The 15,252-nt window shown below is 41.9% G+C and overlaps 1 protein-coding gene across 1 annotated transcript; it reads left to right on the top strand.

The window, feature by feature from the left end:
• The first annotated feature begins 807 nt into the window (after positions 1-807).
• rasl10a (RAS-like, family 10, member A) lies at positions 808-14,883 on the top strand. Its single transcript, XM_034872957.1, has 3 exons — positions 808-1,834; positions 9,430-9,554; positions 12,354-14,883. The coding sequence occupies exons 1-3, from the start codon at positions 1,619-1,621 to the stop codon at positions 12,622-12,624; spliced, it is 612 nt and encodes a 203-aa protein (XP_034728848.1). The 5' UTR covers positions 808-1,618; the 3' UTR covers positions 12,625-14,883.
• Positions 14,884-15,252: the final 369 nt, after the last annotated feature.

The raw sequence follows: 15,252 nt of genomic DNA, 5'->3' as shown, positions 1-15,252 counted from the left end.
CCCCCCCCCCCAAACCATTTGCTGCAGCCTCAGAAACCAAAGTGTTCCCACTGTTGAATTATCCTTATGCCTGCTTTGTGGAAAAGGGAGTAAACACACATTCATTAAAAAAAAATATGCACACTTATGGAATAATGAAAGCATTAAAACTGTTTTTACACAAGCAAAGTCCCTCTAGAGGGGCTCTTAGGGACTGTTAAGGCGACTTAGGGGCCCTTATGTGCATCAGTTGAAATTGTGTTTTAGTGGGACACATTAGTAAGTTGTCATTGCAATTGACTTATTGACTCTGTTGGCTTTGGGGCCCCTGAGGGTTGAGGGGCTTCCGCTTTGCCTGGTTACAGTCTTGATGAACACCAACCTGGACTCCCCAGTGCTGTAAACGCTTAATAGACCGTGTGTTATCAGAAAGTGCCGCATTGGAAAGCCATTAGCCGAATCACAACCTCATCTCCAGTTGTTCTGAGGGGCCAGGATGTATATTCCTCAGACTTGTCACATAGTGGATCGGTGTGTGACCGTGATTGATGGGACACATCGCCCCTGCCCTGCCCGAAGACCCTATCAAATCATAACTCGTGTCCCTAATAGATATCATGTCCAGTCTTACGTCGCACCCCCATAACCCTCCCACTGACATGTTGTATGGATTATTGCTTTGCCATTTATTTGCAGCGCATGGGAGCTCAAATCTTCCACACGCCTTGCGCACAACATGATTCTATCGGGTGAGCTGGGAAGGGGATGGAAGAGCGAGAGAGAGAAAGCGGTCTTCACCAGCTCCTGTCTCTACAACGACAAACACACTCACACACACACACACGCGCACATACACGCACACACGGTGCTCGTAAATAGGCTCCAGATGCCTTTACAGAACACGTTCGTGTGCACGCTGTGTGGATTGCATTTTCTCTTTTGAATCACGCAGATGTGAATCCATCTTCCTGTCATCGACAAAACAACACGATTATGGCGTTGTGTGCAATTTCAGAACACGTGGGAAGCGAATAGGCTGGCGGCTGTGCGCCCGTCCTCCCCTGTGATAGAGGAGCGCGCGGTGCTGCATCGGTGAAATGAGTGAGAGGTGCAGAGGAGACAATCAATGAAGACCGCAAGGGCTCCTGTGCGTTTTGGGCAAGGTCAGAGTCCAGCCTGTGTGAGATTATGCTCTGTCCACGCGGGAACAACAAGGAATGACTTTTACGCTTCCTCACGAGGGAAGAGGTCGCCTGGGGATGTTCCCTAAAAAACAGAGAGGTTTATTCTCTGTGTTGGATTGAAGAGGCAGCAAAATCCCTCCATCTGCATGATCATGGTTGAGCTTTGTTTTTGACAACCTTCAAGCTGCATGGCTTCTTTCTTTTCTCACTCAGCCCGGAGATAAAGTTTCTTCGCTCTGCTTGACTGGTGGGGGGTATATTCGGCCACCGATTCGTTTAATTGCACCCAGTTAATGTGATTTAGAGGCTGCTGGTTAAAAAAAGAAGGGGGTGGGTGCAGCGGTGGATTAAATTCCATCAGAGCAGCATCAAAACAGCGGCGGCCAGCTGTGTTTCTGGACGGTCACATCTGTTGTTCTCCTCGCTGTCCATGGTGCTGAACTTGTGCTCCAGGAATGGTGGAGACGCTGAGTATCGCAGTCATCGGTGCTCCCGGAGTGGGGAAAACTTCTATAATCCGCCAGTTCATCTATAACGATTTCTCGGAGGTGTACACACCGACCAGGACCAGATATGTGTACAGACCCTCCGTCATCCTCAACGGGAACATGTACGACCTAAAGATTTTGGACGTCCCGCCAATCTCCTCCTTTCCATCCAGCTCCAGTCAGGTATAATGTCTCTGTTTGAGGACTTAGATGCAACTTTACTAGAGAAGGGATGCTGATCCATCCTTAGATTCCCTGAAACTCATGTATTACATCTTACTTTTCCCCGTCTGTTCACAGCCAATGGCGTTCCTCAAAAAGAAAAACACCAATTTTATTTATTCCTCTATCACTATCAGATGTCCTTAGTCTACCAGTTGCTATGGAGACCCGATTGGTTTAGCATTGGAGAGCTTCACTTTGAGGTTGTAAACTAACTCTCTCTCTCTCCCCCTCTCAACCCCCTCATAAGAAAGGAATGCAGTACATTGCTGCTGGTGGTGGTGGTTGTCTTGTTGTATCTGGATCAACACAGCACCTGGTTGAACACCACATTTAAAAATAGAGCAGGCTGCCCTTGTATCCGTGGTTCATGCCAAACCTCATTAGTTGGAGACACATGATTGCAGGATCAGAGCAAAAAGTCTAGATCCAAATGCCCAAGGTTTGCAGTCACTTCTGGTCCTCTTCATCGCCAAGGCTTGGGACTATGAAGGAATTATCTCTAGCTTTTGTCTCTGGAAGTTTTTTTTTTTTTTTTTTTTACTTTTAAGTATAGCTTCACATTTGTTCAAGTCTTTCTTGAAACAATACTTAAATTAAAATTGAATGTGTGCTTTGATCACACTGAATGTTGCATCATTCATTCTTTTTGGGGACACGGAGGAACACACTGTGTATAGGCGGATGACGATACAGTCTATCTTATGTTATCTTATGAAAGCCATTATGAGGACTCAACAGTGTTAGTGACTTAGACTTATTAAGTGGGTATCTTCAAAAAGGACATTCTTTAAGCCCAAAATGTCCATGCACTACAATTCAGCAATGAAGGACTGTGGAAACAAGAAAATAGGGTATTTGCTCCCGTAACTTTATGTATCCACTTGATTTTGAGCTGAACTCTATCTGAACTCATACCCTATCACTTACATTGAAATCACTGAAGGAGGAACATTTTCAGCAGTCAGAACCGGTTTCAATGTACTAGGGTGCAGGTTAGTGTTGTTCTAAGACTTAAAAAACGACCCCCAAAACAGGCTGTGATGCTAGATAAAACTCTCCAAGGTTACCACACCTGACTCCGCTGCTGCTGCTTTCTCCCCTTCTGTGTCACCTACCAAGAACAGCTGTTATTATCTACAATAGACGCTGTGCCACTGAAATAAGTGAGATCAGGCCAGGGAGAAGACAAAAAAATACAGCAGCTTGACGGAGAGGCCTGACAAAGTGTTGGTTTTGCTGTGCGCTCAGAAAGCCCGGAGCTAACACAGAAAACAGCTGACAGGCCGGCTGCGAGGCCAGAGCCTTCACCCTGTCAGGCTGCTGCAGAATGACATGTAGCCCTTCTATTAGATCTGATGGTTTGTCAGGGAGTTTTAAGAGGTCTGCAGGGTGCTTCGTTATTTCTTGCTCACAGAGGCCCTTTGCAAAGACATTCTGATTGAATTTCTTCTTTCTTTTGCTAAATGGTGCTTAACCCCCAGTGGTGCACAAGCTGGGAGGTGGAAAGAAAGCACAAATGAGTCTCATGAGTTTGTGTGGGAGTCCCAAAGTTTGAGTCACACAGCATTCATCATTCCATATCATGTTGTGTGGACATTGTATGCTCATTTCAGAGGCCCTTTGTGGAAGGTGTTCTGTACAGGCAGAAAAAACCATTAGCTGAGTGCCGCCACAACATTTCAATCAGACAGATTTATAGTTACTCATTTGCTGAGGAACGACCCCGCGTGACCTGCTGTACTTCTTCCTCTCTGCTCCTGTCATGTCCTGCTTGTTCTAAAGACGCTGGCTTCGCCTGGTGACGTCCTCTATTCACACAGCGGGAGCAGTGATGAGACATGGGACTTTTAGTTTTTTACTCACCGCCCTGCTCTACATTCACCCCGTGGTGGGAGAAACGTAACCTGCGTCAGGGGCAGAGGACAGCTCAAAGAAAGCTGATTGAAATTGAGTTGCAGTACACAGCAGATTAAATCAAAGCACAGTTCTCTGCTGAAACGCTGCTGGGAACAAAAACAACAACAGAGGAGACAGTAGGAATTTGCTGCAGTCAATTAGAAAGGTTGCACAGAGTTTAATGGACACCCTCGAAGTAAGGGTTTCCAAATTAGGTTCTACAATGTCCTCTGAAATTTGTGATGAATATGCTGCAGAATGGAGTGAGTCAGAATGCCTCCATATCTGTGCAGCGTGGCAATTTCGCATCACTTCGGATTAAATTTGAAAGTAGAGCAGCGATGTTCAGGCAGACAGGCTTCTTGTGACCCCATTATTACAACGTAGGCCGACAATTTTATCCTTCCAATGCTGGAGACAGGCAAGATTTCATTAATTCACAGTTAGCCTGTGATAGTGTAGTTATTTGTTTGCTTTGCGGTATGTCTGTCCATTTTGCTGATAGCGTTGCATTTCGAGAGCATCTGTCACAGTGTCAAAAGAATACAATGACAGATGGATTTAACCCTGACCGCGGATTCAGCAATGAGTTTTCTTGTTCTTTTTAGTCCTTTCTTTTTTGTTAAGCCCCAATGTGTCTCCATGACTTCCTCCCACACAAAATGCTCCCTCTTCCTTTCCTGCTCTTTCTCTGGAAATATTTTTATCTCAGTTAGCTCCGTCAATACTGTCTGTGAAAACTAGGTGGAAATTATTGCTTTTCATGTCACACATGAAATTTGGACTCTTTCAGACGCAGAAGAAATATGTGTGAACCCTGTTTAAGGTGTACAGCCATTTAAGTGTTTGTGAGTGTAAAGTTATGGCTTGCATACGTTGAAAGTCGTGGTGGTCTTGTAAAATGGAACTATATACATATTGAAAAACTGACTGCAAGCTAAATTATTAGATTTCCGTCACAACTTGTTATATCAGCGGCAGTAAGTAGATGTGTTTAGCCGCTCTGCGACACCGGCTACGGTGCTTGCATGCATGGTGGTCCGTCGGGTCCGCGGTAGTTGGTGGTTCAGTTCCCCGAGAACCGGTGAATGTGAGCCGGATACAGAGCACCGCGAGCTGCTGGTCTTTTCGGCAGAGATTACAGTTAGGTTTAGGCATGAAAAAATTAGCTTTATGTGGCGACTAAAGTTAAGTTTAGGCACCAAAACCACTGGTTAAGTTTAGGAAAAAGATTGTTGTTAGTATTAAAACACTCCCAAGGAACACGCTTGTCTTTTTTTTTGCCCTGGAAGCTCCCTGGCTTAAAAGTCCTGTGTGTTAACGCCCGCCCTCCCATTTCAAGCGAATGGTTCATGAGAACAGGCTGAATTAATATGCTATCTTGTTCGTTTAACTTGTACAAGTATTATTATTATTACATTAGTACATGTCAATTAGCTAACGCTTTTATCCAAAGCAACTTCCAACTAAGTCCTTTGAATCCTGAAGGTGCAAACTCCAAACATCAAGTAGTAAGCGCATGTATGCCTACATTAAACATAACATAAAGTATTTCTGATTCTGATTAGCTTTAAATAAGCAAAACTACAAAGAGACATACGAAAGTGTAGCTTCAAGAAATATATATATTTACATCTTTTCCGATGTGTAGTTGGAAGAGATGTGTTTTTAGCCAGCAGAAGATGTGTAGGCTTTCAGCCATCCAATTTAACCTTAAAACAGCAGATCCAATGAGAGTGGGCAGAGAAGTCTAATAAAGTAAGTACTTATCTTAATATCTAGTTGTCTAGTAGTACGTCTCCTCAGAAGTCCAATGAACTCTGCCAAAACGTGAAAACTCCTATTACTGCTACAAGGAATAGTCCTGCACATAATCTTCTCTAAAACCACTAATGTTTTACCATCGGAAAGAATCCGGTTAGCTGTTTCCGGTCTTTATGCTAAGCTAAGCTAACCGACTCACATTCACCTACCACAAACAAAAGTGGTATTAATCTTCTAGTCAAACTCTCCTTAATCTAGGAAGCAAATTAGCCTATTTGTGACAATGTTGATTTATTCTTTTAAAGCTGTCTGAACTTACTTAAAATCCTAGCTCCGGTTTTAAAATCAACAATTTATGACTATTTTTCCAAAGAATAGCTGTACTGTGATTGTGATTCTGCATTTGAGTGCAAGAAACCAGCCAAGAGCCAATAAACAATAAAACTTATAGATTTTAATGGTAGCCTGGCCTAGGTCACCGTTGAGTAATGGGAGTTCCATCTCCAGGGGATGAAGTACATATTAATTGCAAATCTGCCACGGTGGCTTGTGTGTGACATATCTCTAATTGCTCAGTACCCTTCCCCCAGTAGGTTACACCGACCTCCCTCCTGTGCTCGAGTATTGATCCATCACAACCACTCATAACGGTTAAGCTGCCTCCACAGGAGACGTGACAGCTTTACCATAGCCTGCTAAAAACTGGCCGAGGCCTGCAGTTGTCAGGGAAACATGATCTGTTTGGCTGTTGAGGAGTGAAGGATGAGATGCTCTTTTTTGTGTGCACTGCTTTCTGAAGACCGACTGGAGGGTACAGACAGTGGCACCACACTTCACATTCACGCTCCCACAAGCACACTCTCACATCCTGCAAGCACACATAAATAAACATGCCCACACGTGCATTTTAAAATCATTTGACTTTAGATTATCAACCGTGTATTGCTGCACTGACTTGTCCTCCGAGCTCTTTATTTCGCCTCTTGTTTGGATTTGGAAAAGTAGTGTTGCTATTTCTACTCCCACCTCCACATTTAAACACAGGACTTGAATGACAAAGAGAAAGGAGATGAAAACACAAGCTGATATTTTTAGCGTCAGATGGATGTGAGGCTGCAACTGAAACCATTGCGTGCCTCTGATGTCATTGATTGCCTCAGTTATGAGAAAAGGGTGAGCTGTGATGTTATGCTTTGTAATAACAGCAATTCTTTCTTTTGTATGGCAAAAGTTTTCTGAGGTGCTTGTAATGACTTTAAATTGTATTGGACACTCAACAATAAATGCAGCAAGAAGAAAAAACAATAGAAGTCACGCCTTCTGTGACATGTTTCCCACTTGGTTAGAAAAAATAATCCCATTTATACCAGTTTTCACAACACCATCACTATCTCTCTTACTCTGTCTTCTCTTTTAATTTTGGATGGCAGTGATGTTCGTGCCACATGTTTGTGTCCATGCCTGTAAGGCCTCATTATCTCCCAGCTTATGTGTGATGCTGTTTCTTCCTCACACTCACCTACACAACAACCGCCCTCATCAAAATTAAACGGAGGCAGATCTGTCCTCGCTGACAGATGTGTTAGCATTATCAACATTAGAAGTTACACTGATGATTGCCTGCTCCCTTAGCCTTAGGTCATAAATTAGTAGTTTGTCTTTTTTGTACCCGTACAAACGCCAATTTCTCCAACCTTGAGAGCAATGTAAATAGATGTCTCACATTCTTATGTCAAGCTGTGCAAGCTGCAGGAATTAGAAAAAACACCATGGAAAATTCCACTTCCAACACTGCTACAGATGAGGGTCAAATTAGCTTGATGCTAATTAGAGGAAACAAAATGAAAAGAGGTCTGATAATCTTTGATATCTGAGTTTCACAGAGCTCCGAAGAGGCCAAACCGTCTGTGCCCGAGGTGCAGGCGCATCAATCAAAAAACACAAAGCCAAACAATCTACTGCGTCAAGCAGGACAGCTTTGAAAATCATGACAATATATGGAAAAACAACATTCTTCAGCAGTGGTCACACACAGGATTATATTTGAGTCTAAATGTGATGGAAAGATATTTTGGGCAGTGAAGTTATTCAATCTTTTCCAAATATGCTCAAAATGTATACACAACTTAGAACTGATAAATGCTGGTGAGTTAACTGTTTCAAGGTTAAAGGAAAAGATCAACATCTTGGAGAAAACACTTTCCTGTTTTCTTGCTGAGAATTAGATGAGCGAGTTCCTGAATTCTCTGCTGGTTGCCTGGCAACTTCACAATAAGGACAATATTACATTTCAAACTAGTCCTTTTAGATCCTCCGTGATGAAATTATTGAAATGATGACACTATTATGTCCAACCTCAGTATTGATACAGTCAGACATTATTGTATGCACAGAATAAAGTAATCCCCATTTGCCTGTGTACATTGAATTGAATTGAAGTGAATAGAATACAACCAAGTTAAACTGCACACTCTCAGTCTCCTGGCCCTTCATTAGCAGTGTGCATGCACACACGCAAGGTTACACACCCTGTCTGCTCATCCCTTGATCCACAACTGCTTTTTTCATCTTTTCAACATTTTCTCAGGACTGTGTTGGTTTTCCCTCAGGAGATCTTTTCTCCCACCCCCTGAAGTTTCTTTATTTTCCTCCCCCTCTTTTATCAGATCGAATGCTGATAAATTCTTTGCATGCAGTTGGAGGCGGTGAGGGTGGCAGAGGGTTGGTGAGAGCTCTGGGAGACACAGCATGAGTAGAAGAATGGGTCACTGTGTTTCTGTTGAAGCAACTGTCCCCCAGTAAGGTGCAAATGTACCCACTTGTGCCATGTGCTTTAATAATAGTTTGAAACTCATTACCATCAAACAAATGTTGCTCAAAGCAGCAACGAACATTATACAGTAGTATCTGTTCATTTTAGTTGTCCTGACAGACGTGTTAGCTTATCTCTTACAAGCCATAAGGTCTGTCCTTGAACATGTGATTCCCAGAGTGATGCAACTACAACTTCATTGACTCACTGCACCTTATCACTGAGGCTAAGCAGCAGAGGCAGGCAAACTAGGACTTTGAGCCAAGGTTTCTAAGAGTAATTATACAATGCCACATTCTTTTCTGCTAGTTAGCGCTCTACTGTTTTTGGATTCAATAAGTCGGTCCATTATATGCTGGCGGATCTATGAGGCTGTAATTAGGCACAACAGTGCTTTGAGATAAATAGTAACATCACCATGTTGACATGCTCACATTGACTCTCTCATTGTGTCAAATTAACTAAAGCAGCTGCAATAGCACTAAACAAACAGTACAGCTTAGGTTAAAGGAGCTGTGCTCGATACTCAGGCCATTAAAGAGGAGTAAACACATATGTTCTATGTAAAGATTCAGTGGAGTAATGGCATCCTGTTGTTGTAATCTGAACGTCTGTTCTTTGTTGTTATAGCCGATCCGCCGGGGTCTGCCCATTAGCGCCGGTATTTGACAAGTGTAAGAGCCACGTTTTTTTCTGAATATTGTGTACAGCCCCTTTAATTGGAATGTATTGCAGTTTTGGACAAAATTACATCTATGATCCAATGGTGACGCTACAGTAGATCAAATGTCAGAGGATCAGCAATGTCATTAGAATTCATCCTGACAGGGACAGGAATCTGTGTACCGAAATTCCAACAATCTATCCAACAAATATACTTGTCGAGACATTCACTCAACCAGAAATTCCAATCTTATGGTAGCTTGGATTAAAAGTCCGGGGTTCACCAATGTCAGTAGGATCCATCCTCTGGACACCATGGATATTTGTACCTAATATAGCACCACATCCAGTAGTTGTTGGGATATTTTAGTACATGGCTAAAAATTCTCTCCTGTGTGTCTTTTTGCCTGTCCTGTAGGAGTGGCTGGATTTGCGCTGCAGAGGTGTGCGCAATGCCAACGCCTACATCCTGGTGTACGACATCTGCTGCGTGGAGAGCTTTGAATACGTCAAGATGATCCGACAGCAGATTGTGGAACACAGGTATGGTCAACAGCACACTCTTAGCTGGCCAGACCGTTACTAAACATGCAACAACTGACACGTAGCTTATTAGCATTCACTGGTGATTTCTCATGGCATCACCTTGTCATCCGTCTGGAGACAGCATGCAATTTCACAGCCCTTCCACAAAGTCGTTCAATTGCACGTTTGTGACAGTGATAGATAGGCCGCTTGTGGTGGTGATATATTTTAATTCAGCACACTCCTCCCTGCATCCTGACATTTCAGTAATGACATTTGAATTCTTGCACTAATGCATGAGAGCCATCTGAGATGTCACTAGTGAGTAAAAGAGTAAAAAAAAAAACAACACTAGTGGGAAAAAACACCAATTAAACAGCATCACCTGCTCTATATATCATCATCGCCGTTGGCATACATGCATATATTTGCATAATAGGGTGCAACGAATGGCCTCATTTGTGCTGCTATGTTGTAAATTACCAAAATGCCCATGCACAGGTCATCCCAAACTTTCTGGGGCTGCAAATGTGTTGTCATGAATGTTCATGACCCTTTACAGAAAACTATTATCACCGGCAGCTGGGAAGGGAAGACTGAATGGAAAACAGGAGAAATCTGTAATGATAGGACAAAGCTCTGAGCCCAGACTGCTGAAGGACAGGAAAGAGCAGAGAAGGGACATATACTGCATGCAAACTGAAATTATAAATAATGAAGGCTGTTATAGCACAGGGTGGCTGTTCTGTAGATAGATGTTGTTTTAACTGTACTGTAGAGAAATATTCTCTAAAGTTTTGCTGACAAAATCAGTCACAAACCAGACTATAATTCTTTTATAAAGTCTTTGTATTCTATACATGAAGCCTGCCTTCAGCTCAGTGAAGACTATGACTGTGTTCGGTTGATTGTTTCTAAGTTCCACCAAATTACACACACAGATGCACACACACACTCACACACATACAGTGTATATCGCCCTTCTAAAATACTTGAGCAGATAAACGAGGAGATATGTTAGTCTCACTTTATTTTAAAGTGCATTAATATGACATAATAAAACATACTTTGTATCAAATTAAACTAAATTAGAAATAATGTGTCCTTAAGTAGACAGTAAATGAAAAGTTATACCCTAATTAGACACCGTATACCTAAATTATACTGTACTTAGAAACTGCATACATTGCCATACTAAACCCAAAATATAGTATAATCACCAAATTAAACTCTAATTAGAAAAAAAATATCAGGCATTGTCTTTCACTGTCATTTGTTGCTTATTAGAAGAAAACTACTGTTAAGTAATGTCAAACCACGTTGAGCCACCATTGGTGGCTTCCTCACACATAACTTATGTTTGAAGGTGGTGAATAATCTTATTAATAGACTAATGTATAGGCCTAAACAAAATACATAAGTCATCAATGCTCTACTCCAATACCACTTAAGTGTTTCATACCTTTTTTGAGCATGTTATAGGTTTACAAAGTGAAAAAAACCAAAGGGATTTACCATCTCCAACAGAAAACACTGTTTCAAACTGTTCTATTGTAGTCCAGCCTTTACTTCCGTGACAAACGTGTGTAATTTTGTAACACCCGTTATAATGCTAGCCTAGCTGCTAGCGTGGCACGCCGTCTGCGTGGCTGATTGGCTGGTTGTCCTTAGCTAGCTACTGCACATGTACAACTCCCAACAAAGATTGAATAGAAGGCAGATCTCACTCTCACTCTCACTCTGTAGTGAAAACAGAGAGCTCAACACACAGGGTGACAAGAGGAGCTGGAGAAGTGTGCAGTACAACAAAAATATGGTGTTTTTTGAAAATGAAACCCTGTAAACCTATTCTGGTACAACCTCTAAATACAATTATGAACCTTAATATGAGCATAATGTGGGCGCTTTAAGAACTTTGCCTCAGGGGCTTCAAAACTGTACTGTACATTTTCTCTCTGTGTCTTTCCTCTCTTTCAAGTTATCTGTTCATCTGTGAAGGCAGACGTTTAAATATGCATAAACATGCAAGTTCTTGTCAGAAGATGAGGCATGATGTAACAAAATGAAACATTTGTTCAGACTAAGAAGACGCAATACATTGTTGAGCAGCATTAACAGTTACACCTCACTGTGCTTTCATACATACAGTACATCACTGCTCCTTCAAGTTTCATAATTTACCAGTTTCAACAGTCCTCTCTGAATTCAACTTGACCTACTGTAGTTTTTAAAATTATTTTTCATTAAAAAACAATAATTAATGCTCCCAGCCCCACTGTCTTTGGCACCCAACCAGACAGAAAGTCTTCAAAGCCAAAATTAATCTCATTGTAAGAAATCCATTTTATATAATCAGCTTTCTTTCCTTTATGGTAGTTGCTCTACAATCTAATCCAGGATTTAGTTTCTCCTTTTTTACAAGGCCCTAGTCTCTTTTTTAAGCAGAGCATAAGATTGGATTAACACAACCACCACCAGTCAAGTGTTACTGTAAATGGTTGGACTTGATGATGTCCATGATGTTGTTTTTCATTAACAGTGTAGGACTATGCATTAGGCTACATATACAAATCTAGAGTCACAAATGTATACATACATTTTCCCACTTAACATAATGCTGTAAACCAGTTGCTGCAGAGTGTGGTGGGAGGCCCCTCGGGCCTGTAAACTCTAATCCTCCAGTCCGCCCCCGCACACCTCAGAAGGAAGGGAAAAACTGCACACAAACCCAGCCAACCCTGTGACATATACCAAAATAGCAACTGAAATTAACCCTTTTTATTTTTCTTTATTTTTACCTCTCACATTATCCTGCAGGGAAGGCAGCAGCAGTGAGGTGCCAATCCTGGTGGTGGGCAACAAGAGAGATCTGCAGCGGCAGCGCTTCATGCCTCGCAGGGCGGTGTCAGTCCTGGTCAAGAAGACCTGGAAGTGTGGTTATGTGGAGTGCTCGGCCAAGTTTAACTGGCACATAATCCTGCTCTTCAAAGAGCTGCTGGGCATCGCCGTGGCACGAGGAATGCGCCAGAACCACACATCCATCCGTCTGCAGGGGGCGCTACAGAGGAATCGCTGCACCATCATGTGACCCAGAGAGCTCCCGCCACCCTCTCACCTCAGGAGTGGAGCGGCAGTGGAGAAACAAGGACTTCTGATCTAAATGGCTGGAAAAATACCCTGTGGCCTGCTGCTTTACTGAGATGATAGGTGTATTAGTCTTGCGCTGTAAAAGACACTCCAATTTCACACGTGATCATCCGACCACTTCCTAGTCAGATCCTGCCAAATGTGTTGAAGCATGGAAGGAGGTAGGAGAGAGAGCAAGTGAAAACCAATATGACTAGCACAACACAGTTATTTTTACTCTCATCAACTAGACAGTTACTGTTACAGTTACAGTTACTCATTTGAGGCTTCCCTAATTACCCGACCGCAGGTCTCTTTGAGGGTTTTCTTGTGGCGTGGACATGACAGGGTGGGAGCTGTGTTAGTGAGACTCAAAATGGAGAGGCAGCAATATCATGGAGTCTTCCTTTTGAATTTGTCATATTCAGTAAGGTCAAGAACAGACGGTCAGATCTGATACATTTGGATTTGTTTGAGGGTTAGTAGTCAACAAGATACTATAATATAGAGCAAAGTAATAGCTAATGCTTTACTTCTGGGTTTATTTTCTTGAAATAGATATTAGATCATGTTTTATTTTAGATTCTGAAAAGTAGCCTGCATTTCTTTTTTCCCGTTTCAACCTTGGCTTAGAGTGATGAGATGTTTGTTCAGGCAAAGGAGGTTTTAAGGTTGTCTAGCAGCAGACAATGCTGCAGTCCTAATCATGATGTATTGTGTGTCTTTCATCTGCTCTCTCCTTTCATTCAGTGTGTTTCTGATGAATAGTTAAATCCAGGAAACAGGGGACCTGCAGGAGGCTGCAGAGCCTGAAACAAGAACCTGTATGGTTGTTGTCATGTGGATGTTTATATATATATATATATATATGTGTGTGTGTGTGTGTGTGAGAGAGAGAGAGTAAGAGAGCAAGGCAGAGAGGCAGATATCAAAGCTGACATTCAGGCACGCAAAGGACAGACAGGAAGATAAGAGACTGATCATTAGGAAGGAGCAATAAAATCTCACAGGAACAACTGTATGACTATATATATACATAAGTAGACGTAATCTACTTGTTCGCATATATCCTGCAGAAAAAAAGAAGCAGAGCTTAGAGCTGTGGTAGGCACTTTATTTTTGCCATTGTTGGGCAAGAATTCCATAATAATCTTTCAGCATATTGTTATTCCAGGCTTCAGAATATCTAGCCGTCACGGGTGACTTTAGTCGATCACAGGTCATTGAAGAGAGAGATTCCTATTGGCTGTTCAGCGCATGCATTGCCTGTGCGACAAAAAGGGGGAGAGGAAGAGCGGCTGGAAGAGGTTTCACTCTACTCCCAATTTTGCCAATTTTTTGCATTCTACCCACCACAGCTTTGAAGTGGTTGTCCTCGAAATTCAGAATTATAGCAGCAGACAACTATGTGATATGTAAAGATGTAGGGGAGTAATGTGTCCTGAGCAGAGAAGGAAGTCACACTACCTCTGTGTTTGTTGTAATCTGAGCTTCTGTGTTCTTTGATTTTGTAGCCAGTTCGGCCACATGTGCATGTGGTACATGTGCATGTGGCCGGAAAAAAAAATGTAGGTATTTTACCGTGTTGAGTAATGGTCTGTGAGAGCTGTGTAGAGGGAATCCCAGCCCGCTGTTGTTTTTTTCAGTATTTCGAGTACAGCCGCTTTGATGACTTCCACAAAACACCCCATGAGTGCATCACAGGGAACCTTAATACAGCTTTCATATCAGTATCTGAATAGTATCTAATTGGTAATGTTGTGAGATTAACAGTTTCTTTTTTATTTCATTAGGCCTAGTTACAGTAGGTAGTTTGTGAACATGGCTGCACTGAAAGTAAGACCTATTGTATATTCGAGTGATTCATGGAGTAATTGATTTGCATGCTTTTGTTGGTAGAGCCAACAGGTCAGGGTTTAATTGCACTGATGTGAAAATGTGATATTGTGTTTAATTTTTGTATTACTGTACATGGTTTTCTGACACTGTAATGAGCAGCTGAGTGGAGTGGAGTGAATGTGGTTGTTTTTCACTGGCATGTGAGAGCACAAGCTCATGATCTCTCCAAGATGTAGTTTTGGACCCTTCAATCAGGCAGATGGATGTGTTTGTTTTTCTTTCTTGTACAAAAAAAAGAAATATGTAGCAGCAACTGTGTGTAGCATGAGTTCTCATCAGTTTGTCTGTGTGTGTTTCCAAATAAAAAGGGCTACCGTTTTTTTTATCAGAAAACATAACTTGTATTTATTTTTACAGTGTTAGTACTGTGAGTATTTCTTTTTTGGACACATTATGAAATATTAAATGCATTTGAGAACAACAACCTCACTCTGGTCACTTTTCATCCTGTACGTTAACGCCACATTAAGATCATTTTTACACCATTGCCACCTTGTGGTAAAGCAATGTTATCAGGAGCCAAATCAGAGGCAAACAGATCAGGCATCATACACTAAACACATTCCACTTATTAGAGTTAATTTAAATGTATTCTTGATTGTAATTAAGAACGCTAGATGATCATTTGGTGATCTCACCAATGTAATAACTGATTCATTTAAGTTACAGCGTGATAATGATAATAGTCACT

The sequence above is a fragment of the Etheostoma cragini genome, chromosome 5 (assembly GCF_013103735.1).
Source record: "Etheostoma cragini isolate CJK2018 chromosome 5, CSU_Ecrag_1.0, whole genome shotgun sequence".
NCBI lineage: Eukaryota > Metazoa > Chordata > Actinopteri > Perciformes > Percidae > Etheostoma > Etheostoma cragini.
Note: the sequence above shows the minus strand (reverse complement) of the source record. Positions and strands in the feature narration are given on the sequence as shown.